The sequence below is a fragment of the Pithys albifrons genome, chromosome 19 (genome assembly GCF_047495875.1).
Source record: "Pithys albifrons albifrons isolate INPA30051 chromosome 19, PitAlb_v1, whole genome shotgun sequence".
Lineage (NCBI taxonomy): Eukaryota > Metazoa > Chordata > Aves > Passeriformes > Thamnophilidae > Pithys > Pithys albifrons.
In genome coordinates this window covers 873,679-885,689 of record NC_092476.1, presented here as the reverse complement: position 1 = coordinate 885,689, position 12,011 = coordinate 873,679, and the positions used below count along the sequence as shown (strand labels likewise).

General features: G+C 44.3%; 1 protein-coding gene across 9 annotated transcripts in view; it reads left to right on the top strand.

Moving 5' to 3' along the window:
* BPTF (bromodomain PHD finger transcription factor) overlaps positions 1 to 9,793 on the top strand; it is a 51,962-nt gene extending 42,169 nt beyond the window's left edge. For 7 of the 9 annotated variants that reach the window (XM_071573703.1, XM_071573699.1, XM_071573704.1 and 4 more), the window contains 5 exons: positions 2,877 to 3,050; positions 3,989 to 4,181; positions 5,352 to 5,436; positions 7,110 to 7,296; positions 8,897 to 9,793. In XM_071573703.1, coding sequence (XP_071429804.1) covers positions 2,877 to 3,050; positions 3,989 to 4,181; positions 5,352 to 5,436; positions 7,110 to 7,296; positions 8,897 to 8,933 — 676 coding nt within the window. In that variant the 3' untranslated portion in view covers positions 8,934 to 9,793. The remainder of the gene's footprint in view (positions 1 to 2,876; positions 3,051 to 3,988; positions 4,182 to 5,351; positions 5,437 to 7,109; positions 7,297 to 8,896) is intronic. The other 2 variants (XM_071573705.1, XM_071573702.1) reach the window with 1 other exon arrangement.
* The last annotated feature ends 2,218 nt before the right edge of the window (positions 9,794 to 12,011 follow it).

Sequence of the window (12,011 nt, the reverse complement as noted above, 5' to 3'; positions counted from 1 at the left end):
TAACATCCTTGATTTCTCTTACTGTTCATGGTTTATCTCTCCTTGTTTGCATGTCTCCATTGTGTGACCTTCCTGTCTCACATGCACATCCTCTTTTCTTTTCCCCTCCGCTCCGTTACTCTTTCCTTTGCTGTTTTGCCTCTGCCTCAGAAGCAAGTGACAACTTGGTTTGGGCAAGTTCTTGTGGATAAGTAGCTTTGGTACCGTCTTCTAGTAAATGGCTGGGTTTTGTGAGTCAGTAGCCAGTGCAGGGGGCTCTGAGCCACTGGACTGCAGTTCACTTTGGACAATGTCTCAGGCAGAAATGGTTTCCATGTGTTATCATTTGCATCCCAGGGCTGATTAAAAAGTGAATATTTAAGCATTTGACAAAGTGAAAACTGCAGTTCTCTACAGTTTGGTTCTGACTGTGGATGAGGAAAAGTATTCATGCTACATCCAGGGTTAGTGAGGAAACGTTGTAAGTGGTGGATGGAGATCCAGTGGATTCCAGGGAATGGTGTTACATGTTCCTGCTTTAAGCTAGAAGTGACTAACAGCAGTAGTTAGTAGTGGTTAACATCTGAGAGCTGTGTAGAGATGGATGTAAAATAAATCTGATCTCAGATCAGTTCCAAGTGAGCATTTCTGTGCTCAACAGGTGACCATACCCAGGGCATGAACTGGTGCCTTTTGGTGGTGGTTTAAATGCTGGTAGCAGAGGGAAGCCAGAGAGCTGGAGTGGTGCTTTCTCTCCAGTGGTGGTTCTTCCTTCCAAGTTTAGGGCCAGGATTAGGGGATCTCTTGAGGCTCCTTGTAGCCTTTTTTGGGTTTTAATCATTTTTCTAAATGATGTTGAGGCCTGTGGGATTATTTTCCTCTTAGTTGTTGAGTAGCTCTGCCCATTCCACCGTTCTGGGCTGCTCCCTGTGCTGCCAGGAGAGCAGAGTGGTGCCCTGGCTGTTAATTCATTGTCCCTTCTAAGGAATATCTTTGGGAATGTTGTGTGTGTAGGGCTTTGTCACCCAGTGCACTTAGGAGGGGACCCTGTTCTTTGGCTGTGATACTGGACTGAGGTCTGTGTTAGTGAGGGACACAACTGGCACAGAAATGAGAGGAACAAGTTTTGATTGTCAGCTAAGTCTGTGATCACAGAGGGAATTTTGGTAGACTGAATCAAGAACTGTGCTTCAGTGCACTGAATAGGACTTCAAGGACATGAAAGGTTAGTAACAGTATCCTCAGCAATATGATGCAGCTCTGCTGCTTAGCTTTCTGTGAATTTAAAATCTGATGTTCTTACAAGTGAAGGCTGTACTGTTGAACTACTTAATCCTTTTCCTATTTGGAAAGGGATTAGTCAAAGTTTTAAAACCATTTTCTGGGAAACAGGTTTTTTATTTTCATGTATATGTAGGCATCAGATCTTCCTCTGTGTGCTGGTATCTCTTTTCTACTTCAGAAAAGATAGATATGCTACTTGAAAAGCAGATTTGTGGTATTTTATGAATACCCTATGCATTTCTTTGGATGTAGTAAATTCTGCTGTGTATTTTACTGCAAATTTCTTATGTTTAGCTCTCATTTGTGGTACTCCAGGGTTGCAGGGATTTGCTGATTCTGGTTTTGAGATGGTCAGTAAGGACATATTTCCAAGATTCCTACTTAGATTCCAATTCATTTGTTAAAGCCTGATGTGGCAGCTGCTCCACGTTGCAGTGCAAGGTCTGGCATCCCCCTGGATGTCCCTGTGCTTCCACATCCCCAGGAGCAGACACAGCCCCTCCTGCTGACAGTTGTCAGAACCTCTGTCTGTCCATTCTTTGTGGCAGTTGGGTTGTGTGATCCTTGTTCCAGGATTTTCCTGTCTGCAGGATCTGGGTGTGCAGGATCTGGATTGTTTGGAACCCGGGGCAGCTCCTGCCCTGGTGCTGCTGTGGTGCCCCAGGGGTGTTGGAGGCTGCCAGGGTGGCAGGAGTTCTACAGCAGCACCTGCCAGGGGGTTGTGTTCTCCAGAATCCAGGAGGATGGAGGTTCCCAGTCCGCTTGCTTGTGCTCAGGCAGAGAGGATGGCTGTGCACCCTCCCCATCTGGTTGTCACTAGTCAGAGGTGTGTCCTCAGGTGTCCATACACGAGCTACAAACATCCTTGCATAATATTTTACAGTTTTGTCACGTCATTCTGTGCAAGGTCCCATTCCCATGATTCTGTCCCTGGTTCCCTCCACTTTGTGTCATGCCATACCTGGTTCTGTCACACAGCTGTGTCTGAGAGGAGACATTTTTCACTCCAGAACGGTCCACATTCCACTTTGTCGCAGTTTTCAGTAGTTTATTATCAGTTTTTCAGTGCACACCCCCCAAAAAAATTACCCCAGCAAGATTTAAAGCTGCCAACCATGGCCTGACCCCATTTTCTTTCGTGCCATGTTCCACCAGGAGTCCCCCACGGCTGGTTGCATGTTCTTGTAGTGTACTTGTAACTCCTAGTTGGTGTTTGCGCTTCGCTTTTGTTTTTTAAATTAACTGAGACCTACATTTTCAAACCTTAAGGAAACGTTTCAGTGGCTTTTGAGCTGCAATTTTGAAAATGTAAATCTTTTTCTTTGGCCTTGTCTTTTTGTGCCTTTGATAGTTTTCCCACACGCACATTGAAGGCAGGAGATCTTTAGCCCAGTCTGGTTACATATTAATATGTACATATTAATACATGTGCATTTTAATTTAAAATTGACCCCAGTGACCTCATAGCTGCAGCATGAGCTAGTTTGTAAGGGCAGGGAGCAGGGAGACAGAAAGCAGGCCAGCAGCAAGAACATCAGAGAGAAATGCAGGGAAAAGTGCCATGCCATTTGAAATGACAATTACATTGTCATTTTCATTGTGAACACTTTTAGGTTCTATATTGGCTGTGATCTTTGTACTAACTGGTATCATGGAGAATGTGTTGGAATCACAGAAAAGGAGGCTAAGAAAATGGATGTGTACATCTGTAATGAGTGTAAACGGGCACAAGAGGGCAGCAGTGAGGAGTTGTACTGTATCTGCAGAACACCTTATGATGAGTCGCAGTGAGTTCGGATCAGAACCTCTTATTCCATGTCTAGGTAGCAAACTGCTCTGACTGTGCTTTCCTGTTCCTTGCCAAGCATTAAAAAACCCCAAAAATGGTTATTCTGCATATATTGTATTCATTCGTAATACAAATTGCTTTCTGGTAATTGTCTTCCCCTCCCCACTCCCCCAACCTCCCCACAAATGTTTCTGTTCAGTAAATGTTTAGGAAAAGTGGAGTTTTCAGGGTGGTCAAAATGGGTTGTGGTTTTTATGGCAAAACACCAAGAATTCAAATTGGTATTTATTTATTTATTTATTTATTGGTTTGTTTATTTATTTATTGAGTTATTTATTGATTTATTTATTTGTTGAACAAGGGATGGTTGGATTAAAAGACAAATGCTGCATTTGGTGGATTTTTTTTTGTGCTTTGATCTGACTTAGAAAACATAATTTTAGTATGGGGGGGCATATGGTTGGTATGTGATTATATATCTAAATATACACCTTTTACTGTAAGGCTTTGTGTCATAGAATACCCCTCCTGTATTCAATTACAAGAATGAAGCTCCCATATGAAAAATGCTTGTGTGGAGTGAACCAAGCCCTAGCTGTAGTCCAGTGTGTGCAAAGTGCATCTTGAATTGGTTTGGATGCTGGCTGGGTGAGACTTCTGCCTTTCCACTGTTCCTTTCATCTCTGAAGCAGAGCAATGAGTTCTGCAGTCTCCATGGCTTGGGAGTGCCTGTTGTAAAACTGAGGAGCTTGTTCTGAAGTGGTGTGTAATTCACAGCCTGTTTGTAAACACAGGAACAGCTGGAGTGGTGTCCTTAGAACTTGTCACTGAACCACCTCGTTGTGTTTCTCATGCTTGGGGACTGCAGGGTTGTGTGCTGAGTGTAAAGTGGGCACCACCCAGCCCAGGGCACTGACTCTGGTCTTGGCTCTGCAGGTTCTACATCGGCTGTGACCGGTGCCAGAACTGGTACCACGGGCGCTGCGTGGGCATCCTGCAGAGCGAGGCCGACCTCATCGACGAGTACGTGTGCCCGCAGTGCCAGTCCACCGAGGACGCCATGACCGTGCTCAGCCCCCTCACCGACAAGGACTACGAGGGGCTGAGGAGGGTCCTGCGCTCCCTGCAGGTGAGCAGGGGGGCTGCACTGCTGCCCTCACCCTTGGGGGGAGGCTGCTCTGTCTGGGGGAGCAATTCAGGAGCAAAGCTGTGCTGTTTGGGGAGGGGGCAAAGCTCTGCCAGGGGAGGTTCAGGTTGGATCTCAGGAAGAAATTCTTTCCAGAGAGGGTGCTCAGGCTTTGGAATGGGCTGCCCAGAGAGGGGGTGGATTCCCCATCCCTGGAGGTTTTTAAACTGAGCTTGGCCGTGGCACTGAGTGCCATGATCTGGTAAAGGGACTGGAGTTGGACCACGGGTTGGACTTGATGATCTCAAAGGTCTCTGCCAACCCAACTGATTCTGTGATTCTCAGTGCCACTGTGTGAGCTGCAGACTTGCCTGGCACTGCTGTGGTGGGGGGTATTTACAGTCATTACTGTGTCACTGCTACTGGGGCAGTGAAACCAAACAGTCTGTGCAGTGGAAGGCTTGGAAAGGAGGCAGGTTTAGAATCCCAAAGGGCAGAGTGGGAAACCAGCTGGACAGGGTGTGCAGGGTGTTCTGTGCAGGGTGCAGGGCTGTGTTCTGTGCAGGGTTCTGTTCTCAGATCGCTGGTTTCTGGTCTACACTTGTGTGCTTTAATTCAGTGACACATTTCAGCAGTGCTCCCATGGGGGCCATTACCAGCCTGTCAATGATGCCATCTGATAACAAGAATGACATCACTATCAGAGGTCTCTTCCACCCAGCTGATTCTATGATTCTATCTGATACAGTACATTTCTGGGTTGTCTGTCACTCCCAAATAAGCTTTTTCTGCCTCAACTATAAAGAATTTTTAAGAATTCTTAAAATTGTGGTGACAGAAATCCTGTAATACTTTTTTGTTGTCCTATATTTTGCGTACATTTATGGAAACAAATTAATTTTTGATTACTTGAAAGCACTCTCAGCAAGCTCATTCCATCCTCTTCCATGCAGCCTGTTCAGCACAATATCCTGTTATGTCTGAATTTCACAGTTTCCTGTTTTGAAGCCCAACTGCTCAGTCATTGACATATGAAACATCAGATGAGAACTAATCACTTTTGCAGATAATGCTGCACTTCTTCCTTAAATTCAACTGTAGACCCCAACAGATAAAAGGATAATGAAAATATTTAGCTATTAATGGTGCTAATTTGACTTCAATTCCCTGCAGGCTCACAAGATGGCATGGCCCTTCCTAGAACCAGTAGATCCCAACGATGCACCAGATTATTATGGTGTCATTAAAGAACCAATGGGTAAGTGCTGATGACAAGGCCTGAGTGAGTGGGTTTGGGCTTTTGAATATCAGATTCATTCCCTGCTGACCAATTCCAGCCATGTTTTGTAAAATACCCAGTTTTTGCAGTCAGGCAAATGAAACAATGTCATTTCTCACTGATATGTTTAGAAGTTCATGGGGGTTAATTCATCTACTTCTGGCTGAGTCCTTCACCCTAAATACTGTCAGTCTGACAGGAGAAATGGGAAAGCCAGTGCAGAAATAGGATAGAATTCTTGGGTTTAAGTTGCTTCATTTAAAGAGGACAACTTTGTTATGTTTTCCTTTTCCTGTTTGTTTTCTGTCTTTGTGCATCTGCTCCTACAAAGTTTGGGATGTTACTCCAGAGCCTGAGGGGGAGGTGGTGCCAACACCAGGAGTGTGACATGCACCTTATGGAGCTTAAAATCATCTTCATCTGGCCTGATCCTCCAGTTAATTTTGTATTCCTTGAAACTTGTCTTTAAAGCTGTAGGAACAGAGTGGATTCAGATGCTGTGCATGTGGGGAAAGCAAAGAAAAAGGGAAGATGCTGCAGCACCTCAGGGCTCTGCTTAGCAGGTGGTTGGGAATAACCTGGAGAAGCCCTTGAATGTGGAATCTGGGAACATCCACCTCCTGACACAAGTGCTGTTGGGAATGTTATTCCTTTCCTTTTCATATCTCTGAATGGGAGCCAGTGTATCATTTGAGCTTTCCCACCTCCTCCTTGGTCATCTGAGAAATAGGAAAGTTAAATTTAGTACCTTGGCAAAATTGTAGTATGTTGTCTGAAAATAATACTTTTATTTAGAAATTGTGTCCTTTTCTGCTCCAAAGTTTTGGGTTGTGCCATTAGGAAAATGTTTAACAACTCCTGTTTCATAAGTGATGATAAAGTTTATAAGGGAAGCTCAAATAACAGTATCATTCAGCATATGATGATTGAATGGAATAAAAAGTGCATTTGCTCTTTCTGACTTCACTTGGAGGAAAAGGCACTTGTAAGTGTACAAGTAAATCTGTGTAAATAAAATACACCAGGTAATCCAGGCCCCTCTGCACTTGTTTTCACACACTCTGGCATTACTAATACTTCAAAATAAGCACTTTTAGGGACTTTTTCCAAGGGCAGGTAAGTTGTTTTTCTCTCTAAAAGTGTCACTAGACATTTACACAGTATATTTATTCTGGTTCCTCTCCCTCTTTTAAGGGATATTTGCATTAAAATAGGACAATTACTGCTCCCTTCACCACTCCTGTCTCTTTAATGTGTCTGGTCAGGAAGGATGAGGGCTCTGGCATTTTGCACTTGGAATCCTTCCATCTGTGCCATGTGTGATGAGCAAAGCAGGTCAGGAACTCAAAAATCAGTCAGAAGGTGCAGTGCCAGTAACTGAATCCAGACTGCCTGACCTTTTGTTGCCCTTAATTCCTTCAGAGAAAGGCAGGAGGTTCCTGCAGGAGCCCCAAGTTTTCCAAGGTGACTTTGCTGTTGCGTTGTCCTTATTTGGCTGCACAGGTGTCCACGCAGAGGTTTGTCCTGAGGGAGCTCCTGGTGTCACCACCAGCGCTGCAGGGACAGCCACTCACTGCACGGGGCTTTGTTTCCCACAGTCCCCACCTGGCTCAGGATGGAGCCCTCATTTAACCCCTCTGGGTTCCTTGCAGACCTGGCCACCATGGAGGAGCGGATCCTGAAACGCTACTACAAGAAGGTCACGGAGTTTGTGGCAGACATGACCAAAATTTTCGATAACTGCCGTTACTACAACCCCAGTGACTCCCCTTTCTACCAGTGTGCAGAAGTGCTCGAGTCCTTCTTTGTACAGAAACTCAAAGGGTTTAAGGCAAGCAGGTAAGTGGGGCTGTTCTGCTCACAGCTGTTGTGGTGTCCCCTAAAGCCCCTTTCTAAGCCCACCTTCATGCAGGGCTTCACTGCCCCTGGAGAACTTGCTTTGAAAGGGAAATCAAACTCTTCTAGAATGGCCAGCTCTGATTTTTTGGTCCAAATTAAGCCTAAAGTGTGATTTTGTGGAGGTTACTTTGGAATGTTTGTTTCAAAGTTGTTGTTTCATAGAAATTTGGGCAGTATCAGGAAGGTATGAAATTTGAGTGACACTTTAACTTGTTCCTGCAGAAAACTGAATAATTTCTGATCAGGACAAATGCTGTGTCAGAGTTCTGAGGGTGTTCTACTCTGCAGCAAATACTTCCCATGCTAATGAGAGACAATCCTGCTGTGAAGTTTATAATCCAATGGAAGAAATTAAAATACTTCAGTTTTACCCCATCTCTCATCTTTTTATAACTTTGAAACAGAGGGGAAAAAATGCACATTGAAATAGTATATGAAAAATGATCATAATTCAGACATTCCTGAAACAAAGACTTGCAGCTCTGCTGCACATTTTTGTTGCTTGCCTGTCCCATCCAGTAGCACATCCCTGGGAGTTACATCCCTGGCACAGCTTCACTTTCTCTCCATTGCTGTGCATCTTCACACACAGTGAGAGGAGGATTGATGAGGAGGGAGGACTCAGAGCAATGAGTTCAGCCCTTTTGCCCCCAGTTCAAGCTGCAGTGATGATTTTGGTCAGGTTTCCAGCCCCTGTTTGTGTCTCTGTGCCTGCCTGGGCACCAGCACTGCACACATTTCATTGCTGCATCTCCTGTGTGATTGTTTTTCCTTTTACCATCCCTGTTCTTTCTTTTCTTGCAGATTGTGATATCTTTAGTCTGAACTTTTTAACTGGAATCAGAACTGGATGTGGGGGTCACTTATTGTACAATTCACTGCCATTAAACTGCCCTGAAAATCCAGCTCATTTGGCTAAAAAGCAAACTGGTTGTGTTGGCAGCAGCCCCCCTGGTGACCTGTGTTAGCACAGCCTGTCCCCTTCCTCAAACACTGTGCTGACAACAATGAAAATCCACCCTGGAAACCTTGTGTTTTATTGTTTTAGTTCAAGTCACTAATAAATTGTGAATGTCAAAGAGGAGTTTTGCTGAGCTCTGCTTAGCAAAAATGGGATTTTAACATGCCTGTTCAGTTTTTTCTATTAAGCCAAAGACTTCTTGAATAAATTGAAGCAGAGTAGAGCTTATTATAAATATTCACACTCAAAATGTCTTTTTGCTTTCCTTTTGATGGGCTACTGTTATGTAAATATGTGAGTAAAACTGATTGCAGGCAGTTGGGAACGTTGCAGAGACACTGCATTTTACTGAAATATTTGTATTCAGGACAAAACGTGCTTAAAATTCAGAGAAAATTGTGAGAGGGGGTTTTTAGGTGTGGGGGGTTTTTTTTGTTTGAGTTTTTTCTTTTTTTTCCTGAAGAGGAAAAAACTAAATGGAAGCAACCCAGTGGTAATTCCCTCATTGTGATTTACCCTTGGCAACACCTTGTGTTATTTAAGGGTGCTTAATTCTTCACTTTCTTGTGTATTCTGCAGGTCCCATAACAACAAACTGCAGTCTACAGCTTCTTAGAGTTCAGCAAACACACAGCAAGGATCTGGTTGTCTGACAGTTTTTGATTAAGGAGCCAGATGTTTTTAGTCAGGTTGTCCTGACAAGACTTGATGTAAACTGCGTTTTTATTGGTCACAACAGTCAAATTATATTCTTGGCTTATTTTGTCCAAAGGACAAAGAAATTTAAAAACAAATCAGCAGCACCACTTTCTTGTCAAGATCAAATTGTTGTACTATTGTGGCAGAAGCAGGAAAACTTTGTTTTGGTGAAGGAGAGAGAGAAAGAGAGCAAGAAAAAAAGATACAGTAAATGGGGTCACGTTTAACTCCATGGAAATGCCACGTCTGTTCTTCAGTGAAGAAGCTGGTTTAAAGTCCACACAGAAAACTTTGACTGTATTTATTTATTGTTGCAAAAAAGACGCTTTTTTATCGCTGCCCTCATTTGTCAGCTAATTATTTTTTCTTATAAAATCCAGCCCCGGTTCCATGTAATCCATTCTGTATCTTAACATGATTCCTGTAGGTAAAGTACAAGAAGACCTCTAGATGTCTTTTCTTTCTATGAAAGGAGCTGCTATGTACACATGTGCACACACACAGGACTGGGAATCAACGAGGAGTTTATCGTTCATGGTAGATAAAAACAAGCTGGCATAGAAGTTGGGCTGAGTGGTCGTGGACTACAGACTCTGTTGCCTTGAATATAACAGTACAATTTGTCATTTACTCTGCACCAGACTGAACTGAGTAAAATCTATTTGAAGGTATCTTGTTTGTAAACATTTGTCAGATTCTAATTTTTTTTCTTTTGTATTAAAATTCAAAATATGGATGTATATGAAATGAAATAAATGGAGATCCTTGTTCTCCCCACGGCCGTGGGTGTGTCTGCGTGTGCGCTGAGCGAGCAGGGGGGATGGCCCAGGCTGGGACACCTCAGCTCATTCCCAACACCTGGAATGCCACTGGGACACTCCTGCAGCGCTGCCAGAGGGACTGAGACACGCAGAGCAGGGGCAGGAAGTGGCCTGTGCCAGCCCTGCCCGCGGGAGCTCAGGGATGTCTGCCGGGCACTGTGGGAGTGCCACGTGTCACCGTCCCTGGAGCTGTCCTGGGCTGCCTCCCTGCTCCCGTGGGATGGACTGGAGTCCAGGAAGGTGCCAGGGGCACAGAGGGAGGTTTCCTTCCCTGCCTCCCCTGCTGTGTGACCTGCTCGTGGTGCTGTCTGTCGTGGTGCTGTCTGTCCTGCCAGCCCTGGTTTCTCTGCAGCTCCTCACCCACCTGACCACCTTCCACACCAATTCAGTCAACTCGTGCTCTGCACTGCTCTGGGATTTCCTGGGTCATGGATAAGCTCCTTTTGGGTTTAACCTCACACCTTGCTATGCAAGAACCTCGTCTGTTATTTTTCTTAAAAAGATGTTGCTACTGACCACCCTTTCTTACACTTCCAGCTCAGGTGTTCAGGGTCTTCTGTGGGGATTTTATCTTCTAAAAACCGTGTGGGTTTGTACATACGAGTGTTGTCATTTAACCTGTGTGTGGAAATATCAATTGTTCAGTGTGGAAACAATAATCCATTTATGCTCCTCAGAGTCAAAGAAGAGTAGTTGCATTTTAGGTTATGTTGTCCTTTGACAGTTTTAAAAGATGCTGCATATTGTAAGCATTGTGTTTTAATGCAACAGGGAAAATCCTCCCCTGTCACAGCACTGGGAACATCCTGCATCTCCTCCAACCCCTCAGTATTCCTGGACTATTTACTCTGACATAAAACCATATGAGATGGTTTAAACCTTTCCTACCTGTAGGCAATAGATTGCTGTTTTTAACAATTTGTGGCAAACTGAACAGTACTTTTTTTGTACCTTATGGGGCACATCATCCTAGACAAATAAAGTAATGTGTTTGACATGGATTTGGTGGTGTTCCTAATGCAACTTTTGATCATGTTATCTTGGCTTTTCTAGGTCATATATAATCCATACATGCAGTTTAATCCTGCTGATTAATTGTCCTACCCAAACTATTCTTTGATTCCATGAGAGCCTCTTTTAGAGTGTTCCATTGCCATTGAGTAGGTCAAGGTATTTCTCTTGATTTAAGGTATTTATCTTGATTTATTAATGGTGATCTTTTATAGTTAAATGATGTTGTTGAAAATAAATCACTTGTGATTAATCCCCACTTGCCTTAAAGCATAAAGTTCATAAGGTTTGTGACCTCTGGTCAGCACTGCTCCTCTGTGTATTTTATGAATTATTGCAACAGCTGTTTCTCTTGTGTTGTAACACTGTGATGATGTGACCTGTACCAGCCTGGTTTTCCTTTCTGTCTCCTCAAGTCTCAAGTAATTACCCTTGGTCTTGGTTTAATTTCATGCAGAAGGTAATGGAGGTTAGAAGTAGAATGAAAAGCCCATCTCAGCCAAAAGCCTCAAGTAAAGCCCTGGGAAGACAAGAAGAATTCCTGTGCCTGGATTTCTGTGTTGGCTGCAGGATTCTCATCCTTACCCTGCTGGGGGCAAAGTTACCACCTGTAAGGTACCAAAATTACTGTGGCACTACATGAGTTCTGTCCTCTCACTGTGGTTATTGCTGTGAGGGTTTTGAATGATGAGTGCAAGACTCTCCCTGATCTGGGGAATCTCTTTTGTTCAGCATGTGATGACCTGGCAAGGACAGCCCTGCTCAGCTGGGACAGGCAGAGGTTTCTTGCACAGCTGCTGTGGGGACATTCTGAGGAGGGACCGTCCAAGGAAGAAGGGAAAGGTAAGAGGACAAAAAAGAACACAGGATAAATTGTTCTTCAGGCTCCCAGAGCAGCAGCTCTATCCAGGAGTGTCCTGTGCTCTTTTCTTCCCAGGGACAGTCCCTGTGAATGTGTTGGGTTTGTGCCCACCCTGCCCTGGGTTGGGTTACAACAGTGGGAACAGGGCTTGGCTGCTGCTCTGGGCACGAGGGTGCCTGGAGATGGTGATGGTCAGTCCCTGGACTTGGCTGGAAATAGAAACAGAGAAACTTGAGATGCTCATGTAACCCTTCCTCCTCCTCCTCCTCCCTCCTGTCCCTCCTGTGCTCGGATCCATTGC